Source organism: Limanda limanda, chromosome 11, assembly GCF_963576545.1.
Source record: "Limanda limanda chromosome 11, fLimLim1.1, whole genome shotgun sequence".
In the NCBI taxonomy this organism is placed as follows: domain Eukaryota; kingdom Metazoa; phylum Chordata; class Actinopteri; order Pleuronectiformes; family Pleuronectidae; genus Limanda; species Limanda limanda.
The window spans coordinates 5,055,673-5,074,070 of NC_083646.1; the positions used below are offsets into that span (position 1 = coordinate 5,055,673).

The 18,398-nt window shown below is 42.1% G+C and overlaps 1 protein-coding gene across 1 annotated transcript in view; it reads left to right on the plus strand.

Annotated features, from left to right (window-relative positions):
* syngap1b (synaptic Ras GTPase activating protein 1b) overlaps window positions 1-14,791 on the plus strand; it is an 88,387-nt gene extending 73,596 nt beyond the window's left edge. Inside the window, exons 16-20 of the mRNA XM_061081420.1 lie at window positions 304-753; window positions 1,392-1,565; window positions 1,871-2,082; window positions 7,089-7,161; window positions 14,456-14,791. Of these exons, the coding sequence (XP_060937403.1) occupies window positions 304-753; window positions 1,392-1,565; window positions 1,871-2,082; window positions 7,089-7,161; window positions 14,456-14,791 (1,245 nt within the window). The remainder of the gene's footprint in view (window positions 1-303; window positions 754-1,391; window positions 1,566-1,870; window positions 2,083-7,088; window positions 7,162-14,455) is intronic.
* The last annotated feature ends 3,607 nt before the right edge of the window (window positions 14,792-18,398 follow it).

Sequence of the window (18,398 nt, forward strand, 5' to 3'; positions counted from 1 at the left end):
TAACGAGAGCCTGTTGGTATCTTTTCATTATGAATTTGTTTAACATCAATTATGACAATTGTCGCATATCTACTAATCAATCAATTATTTCAGCTCTTGATTTTAAATTTTTATTTTTTTGCTAAGCCGTCATGCTCATAGATCTATTACTCACACCTGGATGAGTAATAGACTTCCTGGATCATTTATCATTGAGTCACCGCAACCTGAAGCAACTCGTCCAATCATAGCAGCCCTTTGTTTTAATGCAGAGTTTAATCAAGGAAAATGCTGACGTATTATTTACTTGTTTTCTGTTTTAAGGAAAACCTCCAACAGCAGCAACACATGATGGGCATGGCCTCCCAGACCGGAACCTCCCACTCCTCCCTGGCCGCCACGCCCCCCACCACGGTCCTACCTGTCCGCCAGAGTTCCATCGCCCCGCCTCCCGCACAGCGTGTCAAATCCCAGACTTCCCATCAGCTGTCCGTCAGTGCAGCTGCCGCTCCCGCCGCTCCGGCCAAAACGCGGCCGCCGAGCGCGAACCTCCTCCAGTCGCCGGAGTCTGGCTACGGCGGCAGGCAGCAAGGGCCCCGGCAGCTGTCCGTCAAAGACAACACGGCCCCGGGCCTGCCGCACCAGCAGAGCTCCGTCAGGGAAAACCAGAGTCCACAGGGAACCACCGGCCAGGGCACCCAACAGTCACCACAGCAGCAGCAGCAGTCTCAGCAGCAGCAGCAGCATCTTCTCAAACCCACCATGAGCAAACAGGTAACATCTGCATCTCTTTACTCTTCTGTGTGGGACCTCAGGTGTCTGTGCACAAGCATGTCTGTTATTGTCAGTGGCTTTGAACTGTGTGAGTGTGTCTGTAGTATTGTGGGTCTCAATATTCAGGGGCTGCATCCTCTAGAGGACGCAGTTTACACTGGCCCACGAAGATCTACTCCTTTGTGGACCGGTGTAGATCGAGTCTGAACATGTCTCCGGTTAGATGTTCGGTTTAGTTGAAGCGTGATACTCCGGCATTGGATATCTCGTCAGCTGCCGGCACCGTTACTCCTTTAAAAGCCAAAAAGCAATGAATCCTGGGATAGGTTTGGCCGCGACGGGATTCAACCGTTGGAGCTCTCGTTTCAAAGACGCAACCATCGAAATTGGGAATCCTAGTTGAGCTACTATGACGTACTCAGTCTTCTAACACAGCCTCTGAAGTATGTGGCCCTGAGTAGAGTCACAACCTGTAGGATTAAGAGCTCGAGTCCCACCAGGGGTCAGCCTTGCTCAAAATATATAAACCCATGAAACTCACTTTGGATAAAAACCCCAAATCACTTGTTGCGAAACAGAGTTTTATCCTCTCAGGAACTCATGTTCTCATATTCATTCTGCCGGCCTTTCTTCCTCAGGGCTCCCAGACTCCATCCACCCTCAATCCTCCAACCCCGGCCAACGAGCGGACCGTGGCCTGGGTGTCCAACATGCCTCATCTGTCAGCTGACATCGAAAGTTCGCGGATCGACCGTGAGGATTTCAAGCTGAAGGAGTACTCAAAGAGCATGGATGAGTCACGCATGGACAGGGTAGGTACCAGTTATAACTTTCAGATCTGCCCTTTTAAAAGGGACAAACTTCAGTTGAGTCATGTCTTTCAAATGGCACCAAGATGTTCTGAGGTCGCGAATATTGAGGAGAAATAACCATTAGCGGAATAATCATAAATCTTTTGCAGAGTTTGGGACATTCACCCGAAGTTTGAGTAGGTGGACGTGGATCTGATCACCGCAACTTGTGTTAATGTACGAAACAACTATAACCCTGCTGAGAAACCAGGGTTGTACACAGCGCTTTATCCAGATCTCTCATTCTATCCTCTGTCTTCTCTCAGGTACGTGAGTACGAGGACGAGATCCACTGCCTGAAGGAGCGGCTGTCGATGTCCCACAAAAAGCTGGAGGAGTACGAGCGGAGGCTCCTCACGCAGGAGCAGGCGACCAATAAGATCCTCCTGCAGTACCAGAACCGACTCGACGACAGCGAGCGGCGGCTACGGAACCAGCAACAGGAGAAAGACTGCCAAATTAAAGGAATAATTAGCAGGTAAATGGAGTCTGTTGTTGGGATGGAGGGCAAAAGGCAGCTAAGTGGTCTTTCATAGGGAGGCCACGGGCCGCAGAGGCTTTATTTTTCGTTTATTATGACTTCGGTTGAATAGACTTTATGAATTTTTCTTTCAAAATATATGGAAAGAGTGACTAAGATAAAGATTGCTAGCATTCATTCAGCACAATGTGCGCATATTGGATTCTATTTAACAGGACCGAAGTTGAATCAGTTCTTTCCAAAAATACATATATTGCTTATTGGAATAGGACTCGATTTACCAGAGGTTGTTATCTTGCAGAGAATATTGCAGGGTAGGAGGTTGGTTTCAGTTTCATTAAGTCCCACAGCCCTGGGAGCCAGGCAGGGAGCTGTATATTGAAAGCCAAAGCTGCAGGCATATAATGAGTGACAAATTAAATGAGAGACTATAATACGGCGGAGAGATCTATATCTTATTTGATAAATATGCAGGGCATGCTCCTTCAGCTGTTGGTTTCCTTTCAGCGGAGTTAAGCTGGACAAAGGCATCTCTGAGTGTCCTGAAACCTCACAACATGATTTACTTGTTATTCAAGAGCATCATATTGGGGTGAATTCCGGCCGACTCCTAATTTATCGTGCGCCCGTGTGAAATTGTAATGGAGCAGTTCTTGAGTGCAGTCTTGAGATTTTATCGAGCGACCTCAACATTAAGTAGTTGATGGGGAAAGGGGGCGGAGTATTGATTGTTTCTCAGCTGTATTCAGGGCTGAGAAAAAACCCAAATGTTTGCTGTGTTGTGAGGATTTTTCTTTTAAAGTTTGACGACACGTTAGAGATGCTGCCCTGAAAGTGTAGTTTTTATTTATTTCTGTCGTGCAAAGAGTTCAGCTGAAAAAGAGATTGTCTCATAATAGTGTGTGGTCTGCAACTGAAGGCTGGATGTCTGTGACAGAGAATATTGCCACTTGTAATCCAATCCAGGAAAGAAGACGTGGAATGAAGACAGAGACAGTCCTGCTCGTCTTCTTTTTGGGGGGGAAAACATCTTTTAACAGCCTAACCTTGTACATGAAAACCATCATCACACACCTTTCTATGTCTCTTATCATCAGCCGCTTTTATGAAACACAGCTCTTGCTTCTGACTGGATCTCGGGGCCGTTCGAGATGAATCCACTTAGTTTAATTTTCTTTTGACTCTCCCACGAGAGATTGCAGCGCAAAAAGCACAAGAGGATTTGGAAATCTGTTTCAGAAACATGTCTGCACTTTTTAAGGGGACACAAGGTGCTTGTGTGGGACCTTCAGGCGCAGGACAACAGAAGACCATGGTTTTAATGATAGCTCTTCCATTTTAAATCGTGGTGAACCATGATGTGAACATGGGGACCGATGCCTCGCTCCTTTTTTTTACATACGACGCTATATGAAGAAAGTCTCAGACAAAACTTCAATCAGCCTGTGAACGATGAAGATTCAAGCATGAAGGCGAAGAGGAACTATTCCTCCTCCTGTAGAGAAACTTTATCAGAGCACTTAACCATTGATTCTTGCTCCTCTGGAGTACGAGCTTGAAGTGAATCCAGCCGATCTGCTTCACGCTTGGAGCCTCTCGTGTGGAACACTGGCATTTCCGATGCTTACACTTGTGACTTTTATGGTTTGACCACACAAGCATGAATTTAGTAGCAGATGTTGATGCTTCCGAGTCGATTTGACTGACAATTCACTGAGCCAGACCCTGTCAGCGGATGCTTTTGTGCACTTGTGCATCGTCTGAACTTTGATGCACACAACAGCGATGAGCGTGGATGCCAAGAAATGTGGTCTCAGGCCGTCACTTAGGATTGATTGGACTCCAAAATCTCCAAACCATAGCCTTGTGTTTCTTTCCCATCTTGAATTGATATATTTATTTTAACATTTTCACTTTCGGATCCAAGATTTGGGTGCAAGTGCAAGCTCAGGTTCTGCAAGAGAAGGAGTTGAATTCTCGGCTCCTGTGCAGGCTTGAAATAAATCTCTGTACCTGCAGAACTCCAACAGTCAGCATCGTGCTTCAGAGATTTCCTTTCAGAGAAGCCTTAATGTTCTGTGCATGAATTCTAAAGCCCAGAGCAAATCCAATATCTGTCATTAGACCAGATACACTTCATGTTCTAACAATCTAATTTAAACCAAAGCCGAATATAAATTATAATTTTAAGGTCATGCTAGGTTGGATCCACTGAAAACACTTTACCTGTAGCACTTTCCTTTAGGGCTATGATCCTATTAGTCGGCTACAGGCTTTTATTTATTTCATTCTATTTATTTATTTATCCTCAGAATATTTTAACTCATTTATTAATTTCTAAATATGAAACTATTTATCTTCCCTGAGAGTTTTTTGCTGTGAACTGAGCAACATATTGACATTGGAGAGATGAGTTCACAGTAAATGGTCTTGATTGTAAGTGTCATAGTAATAATCTATTTTTACCTATAATCCATAGCATATTTAAGTCTGTGATGCAAGAGCCATAACAATAATAATATATGAAATAAAAAAAAGATATATATATATATATATATATATATAAATGAAATCTATTGAGAGTGAAATTATAACTATTTTAACGTTGCAATAGCTTGACTTTTTAGTGCAATAATAGATACGGTATGTCGACATATTCCGATTGAGGTATATTGTATGCAGTTTGTGTACATATAAAGAAACAGTAACTTCCTGCCAAAACCCTCCTGACCAGGTGCCATCCACAGAATCTAAAACCGAGATAATAAAAGTGTAACGTACAAAAAAACGCCGCAGAGACGCTGACGGTGACGTGACTCTCTGAGTGTTTGAGTTCTCTTCTGGTTTTTGGTGTTTGTGATTTGAATCTGCATTTTTCTTTTAAATGAACGACTGCAATGGATATTATTTATCAATTAAAAGCGAGAGAAGAAGAAAAAAAAAGAGTATATATCGTATAATCTTGTATGATTTTTGCTGTACATGCTTGGTATGACTTTGACCCCCCCGCAGTGCGTCATCGGTGGTGTCCAGTGACATGGTGATCGGAGTCGGTGTTCGAGGAAGTTAGACAGTTCTGTCTTTTGACTTATGCAGTTACAGTATGATTTTAAATATTATTATTAAAAAGGGCAACTACTTTATTATTATTATTACAACTATTATTACTATTCTTTTCCTTTTTCCCCTCTCCAGAGATTTCGATCCTATCCTGGTGTCAGTTTATCTGCCTCTCTTCATGTAGCAAGAACATATTGATGGGTTGTACAGATTGTACTTTGGCAACACCTGTGTTTAAATCTTGCAAAAATGAATCCATAGTGGTGATGAGTTTTGGCTTGATGTGTGTGTGTGTGTGTGTGTGTGTGTGTGTGTGTGTGCGCGTGTGTGTGTGTGCGTGTGTGTGTGTGTGATTGACATGGCTCGTAGCAACGGCCAAAGGGTTTATATATCCATTTCTCGCAGACCTGTGTCAAAGAGTTGCAAATAATTCTATAGCTTGTGTTAACCAGATGGGTTGGGGGGGTTGAGGGGGGGGGGGGGGTAATCGGATAAGTTCTCAATCAAAGTCACGAGAACGAAGCAGAGAAGTTATTTGCAGCTGCTGCTTGATCCAGGTCTGTCTGTTTTCTTTGTGTTCACATCGACTCCACCTCCTTTGTCTCTTGCCTTCTTTCTCTGTAGCAGGATATTCAGACATTGTGACCTCACGTTGACGGACGCACACGTTGTGTTGTGCGACTTGACCTCAACAGCACACTACTTGAAGTGCAACTGGATATAACCACGGCTTTTTCTCTTTTTTTTTTGTGACATATCACCCACATGAATCATTGTCTGCCTTTTTGAAGTCGTGTCAAAAATCTCAATGCTGTAAACCCCATGTTACATTCCATTGTTTTTATGGGACACTGCTAATATTTCTGTCTATGCTTATGACTTTTTTTTTGTTCCTATTCTCTTCTTTTGTAAAATAACCCTCGACCATGTACATTATTTATGGAATAAAACATCCAAACAACTTATGTTTGAAACTTCACCTGTGGATTTGCGTTCTTTATTGTCAAAATGTGCCGAAAAATGAATATGTGACTGGAGTGGTGCCAATTAGATTCTTCTGTCAACCATCTGAAACAGTTGTAAAGTTTGTGCTTTATTATAAAGGCTTATTTCATGTCGCAAAAATAAAAATGCAACGATGTTTATTCTGCTGCCGGTAAAATGTCAACGGAAAACCTCGTAAACCAGATGGAAAGTCATGAAAGCGACGCGATGAATCTATCACGTGGAGTTTTTATTTTTAGGTCTTTTTTTATTCATACTAACTTCTATTTGGCATTTATCACCACCATAACAATACTCACAGTTTATAACCAGCTGGCTGTAAAACTGCAAGATAAACCCGTGTGAGAAAAATATCCTCAATCGACCCGATCTGGAGTAAATCCTCGGCCACTTGGATAATCATGAGAGCCGGGAAACCGGCGCCGTCTGCCGGCTGGTGACCAGCGCAGCAGGAAGCTCGCTCCCATCTACGGGCGGCGCCTTTGAAACGATTGGTCAAAGGATTTTTCCACTCGTGCCTCGGTCAGTCCATGTTGCATAAGACCGGCAATTCCCTGGGGATGATTGGGATCTGGTACCGAAACCACGTGACTTCAAATAACCAAGAATAATTGTCCGCAGTTGGCCGTAATTGCACTTTGAAAACACCTTTAAAGGGGCGGCGAGGCTTTGATGAATCCCATTGGGGCGAGAAGAGAGAGAAAAAGCTCCACCAGTGAGAATTGGCTTGAACCCACTGGGCCGCCCATCAGATTTGGGATTCAGATTTGAGGTACAGGTAACCAGCATGTGGTCGCTGTTGGGCCAGATGTCGGAGATGCATCTGTTCAACCTCTTGTCAAGTATCCTCTTGGGTTCATAATGCTCCCTCTCTTTCTGTCATCCCCTACTTCCCCTACCTCTCTTTCTGTCTGTCTCTCTCTCTCTCTGCTTCCAAGACTCATGGCTGTGGAGGATGAGATAAGGGGCGGACCCGTGATTGAGCCAAAAACCAGGATTTTCCCTGATCAGGTCTGTGAGACTGTTTTCTTCTCTCGTCGAGTCCGTACGGTGGCCTGTGCTTTCTTCTCTCCTCCCCTCTGCCTCCCCCTTTTCCTCCCCACCCCCCCACCCCCGCTGCTGTTATGATTACGTCTGCTGTGTGTACGTCGTCCCTCCAATTGTCTTGCCCTGTCCCCTCCGACTTGTCCCCTTTGTTTGGGTTCAGCCGCCAACTGTTTGCCAACCGAGACGTTTGGGGTTCAGAGAGCGCTGTTGTTGTTGTAGTTGTTATTGTTTGCATTCTTCAGATCAAGATGTCTGAGTCTATGGGCTTGTGCTCCAGGCCTGTGGTTCTGTAGTTGGTTGTTTCTGCAGAGCTTGACGGGACATTTCCTCAACCTGTTCCACACATCACGTTAAAACCAGATTCTCACTCAGGTTATTGAACATATGAGCTCCAGCTCTTCCTCACACTGTGTCTCTCCTCTTCCTCAGTTATCTTATAACAACCCTGACACTGTCTTATTCAAACTGAAATAATCCCTTTATGTGTTGATAGTTAGTTATAGACTTATAGAGGTTATAGAGAGTGTTCGACTCCATGAAGATGAATCATACGTTCAAACCCAATGTTTTGTTCTTTCTTTATAAAAGGGATGTTCAGATTTTGGATATATCCATCAGATATATCTATAATTACATTCCCATAATGCTTTGGGGATGTAAACAGGAAGTGTAGTTGCCATAGATACTGTAAGATGCTAAATTACAACTTGAGACTATGTTTTTTCACTCTATATGATGTCCTAGTTGATGGAGATATCCTTGGTTCATTGCTCCATCAGAATATTAACTTGAATAGTACAAGTCACATAAAATCCAATGTCTGTGTGTTCAGATTGTACTAGGTTATGATTCCTATGAGTGAAGTCTAGATGGCTAGAACCGCAGGATAATTCAAACTTCAATAATTCTGAATATTGAATAGTAAATGCAGGAATTCTCCCTTAATGACGACATGTGCTGGGTTTTCTCACGAATCCTTCACTCAGTTCATTTGACACTTTCAATGTTCTCCCCTTGCCTTCAAAAAGCTAATGTCTCTGTCAAAGATATCAAACAGTCGCCCCACTTCAAATAGTCCTCCATGCGTTTGGTCATACTGGTGAAGTTTTCCCAGTTAATTGCATGAATTATCAAAGAGAAACCTCTTGGTAGATTTCTAGTTACGCATCAAAAGCAGCGGGGAGCGGAAAAAGATAATGAAATGAGGGAAGAGCTGACAGGAAAAGATATTCTGAGAAAACCCCACATTACAATGAAAATGTATATTTATTGATAATATGAAGTCATAAATAATACACACAAACTCTTCTCTCAATGGAACAAATGTAACTTGAGATTTAGGGCTGTAATTATTGTTATAAACAGTTAATATTTCAATATTTTTTAATTAAAAATGTATAAACGATGCTATAACAAATAATAAGTAATTAAGCTAATTGAAGGAGGGGAGTCCAAAGTGGTTCTGTCCACTGATTTTCTATTATCCTTTGACTGGTATTAACTGGGTATTTAATTGCATTTTAATGTCTTTAAAAGTTACTTTAATGTGGTGAACCCTGTGTTAAAAGTGTTTATAAAAGAAATTCTGGAAAATTTCAAAAACTAAGAAAACCTCAAACAATATTGAAATACTCAAAATGTGGCTTGAAACTATAGAAACATGTTAATCCATTAGATTATATTTATCAAGTAAAGTGATTAATTTAAGTATATTTAAGCTTTTTTTCTGCTATCAGTTTTTAAGCATTGAACTGTGATAATTTGAGTTTTGTGAACTATCAAATGTGTTTAATGAGGAAAAAGCTTCCTGAGCTTTTATTAATCACATTGATATTTCATTCAAAGACCTATAAGATTGAATCACATTCTTTTATCCGTATGCATTGTTGCACCTCCTTGAATATTGGTTATTTTTGAGTGTATGTGAGGTGGAGTGTGTGTCTGGATAGACAAATCTGTGCCTGTTTTATATTTGGAGTGATGACGTAAAGAAAGTGTTTTTATATTCATCTCTGCAGAGGAGATGATGCATGTTTGATCCGAGCATGTCTTTACCTCTGGAGCAGGAAACGAGCAGGATTCAGCTTTCCAGAGTCTTCTGGATTAATTACTCTTCTGCTTTCACATGCAGATGTTTTTTCGGAAGTGCACGACTGAACTCACGTTTTTCTTTCATGTTTCATGAGCATGGTCAGCATGGCCGGCTGCTTCAATGCTTTCAGGCTGTCGGCTTGTCCGATGATGTGCGGTTGCCATTATGTACATGTATGTAAATGTATGTGCGTGAGCATTTGTGTGTATATCTGTGTCCCTTTTAGTTGTGCATTGTGTTTGTACTGTCGTTGGGTGGCTGTTGCTTCCGTTCACCCTCACCGCCCTTTCTGAATCGTGCCCACCTGCACACAAGCCTTCCCTCCTTCCTTTTTCCCTGTCCACTTCCTCCTCCTCTCCTCTCCTTTCCTCTCCTCCTATGTTGATGAGATACGGTGATTTCTCTTAGGGGAGGCGTCAGTCCATCCTAGTGCAGCCCCGTCTCGCGCCTGTCCCACCCCGAATAACCAGGTAATAAACCAACCGGCAAACTCTCACTCTCCATCCATAAACCTGCTGCCTCTTCTCCACTTCTACTGTTCTCTCTGTGCGTCCCTGTCCATCTGCAGCACCCTGTGAACTCACTGAAAGCCAACACACTGATACGCTCACTTTACTTTCCCATTAATCTTTCCGAAACCCAAAAAACGGGTCCGTCACAGAATGCTTGGACAAAACCTGCTCGTTGAAAGAGTGACAGCAAAACATGTCGGTGATTTGACGCTGCACTGAGCAACTTGGCAGCAAAGTGTGAAACACCTGAAATATGTTTGATCTGCGCTGCTCATAAATCATCTAATTCAATATCAGTAAATTGTACAGCAGCAGGAAGTGAAGGATACAACTGTACTAAAGGGACACAACATTTCCTACAGGCGAATAAAAGTTTGGATTGAAAAACAAAGGCATAAATAACAGGAAGCTGTGAAACTACGACTCAGCTAGTGCTCTTATTTTGTAACCAGGCAGTGAAATGGCTAAATCTGTGAAAGCTAAGTTCTTAGCACAGTGGACAACAGTGAGGATCCACTGGGAGAAGTGGGAGAGGGAAAAAAACTCCCATTAACTTTCCCGGAGACAATTACGTGACTGACAGTAAAACTTTGAGTGGGCATGAAACTCATCAGTTGAGTCATCGCTTGGTTAGAAAATGTGATTCTTTGATTGATGACTCGATGAAAAGGGAAAATTTTACTTTATATTCAACAATAAAAACAATGCAACTGCAAAACTGGGGGATTTATCTCTTCACAGTCGCCAAAGTGCTGCACTGAACTTGGATTTCTTTATAATTTTCAAATCTCTCAACCTAAAATAAAATTGAATTGAGTTCATTGTGTGTAGAAGCCAAACTGCAGCTCATCAGTTTAATTGTATGGGCATTCTAGGATGATTCAATATGGTGACGTGCTTTGTTCCCAATTTCCCAAATAGAGCATTTTCAAGTGTCTATTCTAATCTGGACTCTGTGTTGTGAAACAACCATATCGCACTGATCTGTCTTTAACTGGAGCGATAATATTTTAAATGGGACTTGAGGTTTCACCAACTTATAACTTTATTAACTTTTTATTGTACGACTAATGGCTTTATATAACTCCCGCCATCATTTGATGATGTTTTTAGCTTAAATTTGGAAGCTGGTATACTACTCCCACTGTAATCCCTTTATTTCGAAGCCTGGCTACCATCATCTGCCTGTTTATACTAATATTACATGATAACCTCTTAGAAAATGAGATATTTACTAGAAAAAAAAAATCATTAATATATATTTAATTAGTAGGGATGGGGTGTTTTTCTCTTTTGATGCCCCACTTTCTGATTGAAAAGATCTAAACAGCGTTGAAAGCTTCAACACCTCTCACAGATGTGTCATTTATTAATGCTGCTGTGATTCCCATTGTGTGTCCTTCTCTTCTTTATTCTGTCAGGAAGGGAGAGATCGTGACCTGCTGTGGTTTTATTGTCACTCTTACAAAAGCGTTTCTTCTTTAATCCACTGAAATATTCTGTGACAGAACTCAAACAAAAGGGTTCATTGGAATAATTTGAGATGAATCACATTGCTTATTCACTTTATTTTGACAAATGCACGTATTACACGCCTTGGCAGAAATAGGTACAACAGTAGCTTTTTTTTTTTTACTGTTGCAGCTCCTCACACATCACAGTCATAGCCAGAAAAACTGAAATATTTGCCACCATAATTATTTTAAAATCATTTTAAAGTCATAAATAGAGACGACCTTGTAACATTTCGCATTTTGTAGATCACTGATATGCAGATAAATATAAATTAACCAAAGTATACTATTGATTCCTATAAGCTCCACAATTTTAGATGTAATATTCAATCTATAGATAAGTAGTTTTATTAAATTGCAGTTTTCTGCCAAGCAACTAAGCTAGAAAATCCCAATAAAAGAGAATACACACAAACATGTTTTTACGGTTCCAGTCTCAATTTGTGAGCGAGAAATAAGACTTTGGGTCTTTTGATTATTTATATCGTGTGAATTCTCTTTTATTGTAGATTTCTCTTCAAAACACACAAAATATTCTTTATCACTTTCTTCTACACATGAGCTCACATCTCCATTCAGTCTTCCATCGCTCCCGCAGCACCCCTCCAGATAAACAATGGGAATAATGGGAAATCTCCGTATCTGACCCAGTCCTTCCCTGAAGAACACTGGATAAAGTGCACATGTTTTTATGTTTTTATGTGTGTGTATGTGTGTGTGTTTTCTGTGGGTCTGTGTCTCCCTGTGATATTTATCTGTTTGTGTACGTGTTTGGCACCTGGGCACATTATTTGGTTGAATGGTGGTGGCGTCTGATGATGTATAACATGCATACTACATGTTTTTATCATTTCTTTATTCCTTTTGCCTTAGAAGTCTGAGCTTATCAAGTTAGTTGTCTTAATAAGGGTTATTTTTCTAATATAAATATTGATTAAACCAACACATACACCAGGATTTATTGGAGATTGGAGGAGATGGGTAAGAACCTGTGTGCACAGCCATCAGTCCGCATCATCGACTACATACCAAACATTTCAGTTCTCCGCCAAAGTGTTTTGTGTTCCTGTCCCCAGCACCACAATTTACCATTAGCATAAAAACCACTCTCATACCGAGCTGTAATTGAATGCACCGAGTTAATCAAACAGCACGGCCGGCAGAGAGTGAAGCAAGTGTGGTAAGTTAAACAAGGATGTCAGTAAACATTTGTTGCCGTGTGTTTGTTCAGCAGCCTGATTCCTGGGTTTAATAGACATGTGTACTGGTCTACACATGGATATTAAAGGACACTGTTGGTCGTGTTTGAGAGCAATGAAAACAAACAAGTGTCGGAGGAGTCACGTTATTACTGGCATCCTGTAACTGTCCGCGCCACAGCCGGTAGCTGCTCCTAGCACCAGTTAGCCGCTGAGCGTGTTGCCATTCATTTTGGTTCTGATTGAGAAGAGAAAAGGATAATTCACGTCATTCCTGGGGTAACGTCCTTTCTTCCTTATTTTCACTTTTTTTCGTTGCGTGAAGTGGAAACACCTTCCACTCACAACGGACACACTCATCCGATACAGCTTATCCAGTGACACTTTGCTTTTTTTGATTCATTTTCTCTACTGGATGCAGAGCAAACTATCTCTCCTCCTTCCTGTCTTCCCTCCCTCCCACCTCCCTACAGCACTTCATTCCATCCATGCTCCAGAATCCCATACTTCACACAGTGTATGGAAGCATTAAAGTGCTATTTAATGGCGCACATATCTTCCTGTTTGACACAGAACGACTAGATCACATGCACGTGCCGCCGATGTCTTTTCTCGTGGCTCTGTGCTCGTTTTTTTGCGGAGTCTCTGTAATTATGTCTCGACACCACGCAGGCAAATGTGCCAGGCGTGATAAATCAAGAGCAATTACTTTAAGAGGTTTCTACCCAGGTCTGATGGTTAAAACTGTGAATCCAGCTTTCAAAAATGCGTCTGTATTTTAATAATCTTGCAGCAGCTCGACATTAAGCAGCGTTATGAATAGAGTACTCATAGAGTTGTCTCCTGGCACAATAACCCCATTGTTTTCTCTTCCCACTGCTCCTGCACAGACGTCAGTGAACACGACTGGGAGTGAAGCCTTGCAAACACTCTTTGACACGCAGCATAACAATAATGAAACTAGTGTTGCAATTTTTTGGTGCCAACGTACCAATGTGGGTAAGAAAATATGGCAAAAACCAAACTTTGACTAGATCACCAATCAAAAGCTTGTTTGGTGAATGTGACAGAGTTTTGGATTTCATGCCCAGGCTATAAGATGCACCCTTATCTGGCTTTTTAAAATCTGGCGCTAAGCTCTATGTGGCTTGACCTTATTTTTGTTTTTATTATTTTGTGCATGTTTTTTAGTCACAAGCCAATTGCTGCAGTGTGTGTTGTTAAGGTGCCATAAATGTAGAGTTCTTTCCTCGCCTTTAATTCAAGATATTTAGGCGAGCACGCACATTTTTAAACGTAGTTATTATTGGACGTGATTTTGTATTTTAATGCCAAAGATATTTTCCTGACATGTCACCCGACAAACACCCCTTACTCCCCCCCTCAGCCCGAGAGGATCAAGACCTTTGACCACCAGAGTTTTAATTCCTCCTTCATCCCTTCTTTCCCTGTGTCCTCTCTCCTGTGCTGCCATTTTTATCTGTGTACTTCATGCATCAACTCCGTAACTCATGGACTGTCTCCTCTCTCTGTCTCTCCTTCTTCCTGTGTCCCTTCTCACCCACGTCCTTTACTTTCTAATTCCTCCTTGCGTTGCCTCCGCCATCACTTTCTACATGTTCTCATCCCAACTGGTTCTTCCTGTTTTTTGATGTTGATTCTCTCCACTTCAATTCCACCACCTCCTTATTTGGTATTTCTCCTCCTTGTCCCTCTCCTCCTCATCTTTATCTCGCTCTTCTTCCTTCCTCCCACACGCTCTCACACCTCCACAACATGTGATTACTTTCCCTCTACATGTCACGTTATCTGCCTTGATTGGACGTCTTCTTTGAAACTCCTCACATCCCTCCACATGGCTCATTGAATGGCCTCTTTTCTACGACCATCTCTCCCCGCTCCTCCTCCTCTTTCCTCTCCCCTCTCTCTCTATCTTGTTAGGAAGACCAGCTTTCCTCCCTGGGTTCTGCAGACCCCGGTGTGAAAACTGAAGGTGGAGAGGGAGGAGGAGGAGGACAAAGAGGAGGAGCGGTAACCAACCATCAAGGCCTCGGAGTCTCTTCCTCAGGCATTTCCTCTGACAGCTCGCCCCACAATGGAGTCCTCCCTCAAACCGTAGACCCTCCCTCTCTACCCGCTCCTCATCAGCAACCTAGTCAGAATGGAGAGCTCCGTGGCAACCAAACATCCTCCCCCATGGCAACGTCACAGGCATCTGGAACCACGGCAACTACAGGCATAGCAGAGGAAAGGGGAGTAGGTCAAACACAACACTGAGCCAAATCAGAGAGAGAGGACACTGAAAGGAAAAGGAAAACGCTGTCCGCGCATTCTCCTGTTTAGCGAGACAATGCTTTGAAACTCAAATAAAAAATCGCCATTGATATTCTTACCACACCTGGGCGAGAGAGAGAAGAACAGTGTGCAGGGGACGAGTAGTAACCACAATCCTACTGTACAGTGCATAACACATCGACACACAACACCAAGGGCTCTTCAACCGACACTTTTACTCTCGACGCTCACGCGGAGCTGCAGTTCGGATCAGTCTTGCCGGACAAGATAATGATACCCGATCACACACTGGTTGAATCAGTCACACCAAGCAATCGACGAACACACCGAGCCGATATATGAACATCCGCTCATGTCCCGTCTGTGGCTTCACGAGAAAAAATCCACACACGTGAGGAACAAGCGCTTATAGAATGTCTTGCACCCCCCCAAAGACTTCATAGTAGCGAAGACGTGCTACAAGCGAGCTTATCGTTACTCTTGACTCCCGTGGATGTACTGTAGGTGCAGTAAATAAGCCGATCCTGAACACGCCAGGCTGCAGAGGTGTGAGAGGCAGAGAGGTGGCGATGTAGTCTGGCTTCTTTAGTGCCTTTGAGTGTTTTACAACAGGGTTTTCCAATAGAGATAACAGGTGGAGATCCATGTTTTAGTTTGATCTATGGGCTGGAAACAGAGATTCAAAGACACGAGATCGTAAAAAAAAAAGGTTTGAGTGACGTTTTTTGGGAACTTGTTTTATTTATTTTTCCACTCTAAGGGACTTCTTGTTTTTTGGACTTGAGCTCGTGCGATTTTTCTCTTCTCAATCTCAGAACCAATATGTGATAAACTGGTGCTAAACAGAAACAAATGGTGCCATTTTCCAAGTCAAATGTCTGTCTGCCATAGCACTGCCTCTTTCATGATTCACTCACTGTCTCTTCTCTCTCTCTTCTGTCTCTGACAGGATCCCCCCCCCCCTCCAGTATGTTGATGTACCTGTCTCTGTGTTTGTTCTTTGTGCATCCTGTTGTGTTCTGATGTCGCGAGTCGGGAGTTTCCATGTCTGTGTTTTAGCAGCATCCTCCTCCAATCTCTGGTTTTGATTTACAGATATTAAACACAGCTCTGCAGCTCATATTTAAAGGATCCGCTTCTGAACACATTGCAAAGAAATCCTTAAATGCTATTTTCAGTTTACACAGACCAACAATCATTTAAAAACCGAAATAAGATACTTGAAAACAGTTTGTTGAGTTAAAAAGTATTATTTAGTTTTCATATACATGAGATGAGTCTTTGTTTTTGAAGTTTTGAAGTTTTCTCTAACATTTTTCCCCAAAAATAATGTTAAACGCTGATGACAGATTGTTATTTGCCCCCTAATGTTTTTAGTTTGGGGCATGTACCACAGTGAAGTACAGTAACCATTGCAAGGATCATTTTGTTCATGACTAAATGACAATTTCAACACTTTAGGTTTGCTAAGCTTGCCATTAAGTGCCTGGGATAAGTATATTCAGCATCCTTTGGCCAGTAGATTAGCCAGTCATCAACCAAATGCACCATAAAAAGCCTTGCTTAAGACTTTGAGAATATATTAAACAGAGGATGCTTTAAAATTTTGAATAATTTCTTACATTTTTGTGTAGTTTCCTTTCAAAAGAAACTAAACGAGTGGAATCTATTTGTGAAAATGTTTGAAAATAGAATTAGATCATTTAATTTACAGGAGATTTTAGACAATTTTATGTATTTTCTTTAAATTAACTCTTCAGTTTCTCATGTGTCTAATGCTGAGTCGTTGAAATGTGTGTAATGTGTATCCATAATCCCTCATGTTGTGTATGAATATGTCTGTTGAAGGTTTGTCTGGATGTGAACCTGTTTTTTGTCCCCGTAGCCTCACACGCCGGTGTCGCTCTGCAACAACTCACCTTCTATAAACCAGGAAAAGTTTCAAGAGTTTCACTACAGCTTTGTTTCAGCCTCTTTTAACCTCAGAGAGAAATAAAACGACTCACTTTGCAGAGTCTGAGATTGAAATGGCCAAAGCTAATAGTTCATAGTGAAGAGCTGGTAGATTAATTTAGATTAGATTCATATTTATAGTCAGTGAACAGATTGTCTTGTATTCAGACGGCTTGTAAGGCTGCTCTTTTCTCATGGGTCTGATTCACGTGGGATCCAAAGCGGGCTGTAGGTTTGAACATCCAGTCTTCTCAGAGCCGATTGAGAAATTATCATTGCTGTGAAAATACCTCAGTGACTCAGGTAAACAAGCAGTTGCCTCAGAGCTGAACACACACAACTTTAGCGCAGAGACTAGTCCAGCTTTGGAACGACTGCCACCGCGCAGACACTCGGTCAATAGCTATGATTCAATAGCACCTGATCAAGCACCCTCCTCCGTTTCTTCTCTCTCTCTGTTTCCCTTTCTCTTCTCCCCCCTAGCCACTCTCAAAGCTTCATGGTGGAGGACAATGTGGAACCTAATTGGCTGATGCGCCATCGGCAGTCCACAGGGTGGCATGGCCAAGTGTCCAGAGCCCTCTCTCGGGACGCGATTGGCTGACAAAGGGAGAACTTGGGGCATTGGTCCCAGTCTCTTTGCTCAAAGGATGGTGCAGAGCCCCAGCGGACCATGTAAGGAAATGCTGGGGTCCTTCTTCTTCTTTTTTTCCACTTCCACTTTACCTGGGCCCTCTCTCTCTGATTTGATGACAGGATTTTTTTTTTTTTAAAGTGTGTCTGACGCCTTGTGATTGGATCTACGTTTTACTTTTAAAAGGCAGGCCGGACATGTATTTGGCTTTCGGCGGCCTGCCGAGCATGCAAAGAACAGCTATGCAGTCCGATCAGTCGGCCGAGCGGAGGAACACAAAGACCAAGGAGGGCGCGATGCTCAAAATGAGAGAGAGGGGAGATGTTTTGTGGGGTAAGATGTATTTCAACGGTGCTTGACTTCTCTTGAAATCTCAGTCAAAGCTGATATACTTTCAAAGCATTTATTTCCCCCTCTCTCTCTCTCTCTCTCTCTCTCTCTTTCTCTCTTACTCTCTTTCTCTCTCTCTCTTTCGTAGTCTTTTCAAATTACCCTTTGATTCCTCTTCATCTGCTCACTCTTTATCTATCTAGGATTCTCAAAGCATTATTGAACCACTTCCTTCTTACTCCTTTTTGAAACACACTTGACCTGTGTCTTTACTCCATAGTTTATAGCTCTTCCGTTTGAATCTCTTTCAGACTTTGACTTTTAAAGGAAACTAAATATGCACAGCCTAATACAACACGTGAAACTGCTTCAGAAACAAAGCTCTGGCTTCCAGTGAAGAAACCGGACAGAATGTTATTATTTATATTTCTATGATACTGCTTATTCTTACAATAGTGTAAAAGAACAACAGCCTCATCAGAAACCTTCAGGAGCAGATATTTATTTCTTGATATAGATAGACGCCTCTATCTAACGGAAGCTCATGAATAATCCATTTTATATGAACCGAGTTTTCTTACTGAGACAATCTTGTGGAGAAGTGAATCGTTGCCCTGATGGACTTCGACAAACAGGGACAAACTTGTGTTTTGCCTACTCCCCCTAAGCACA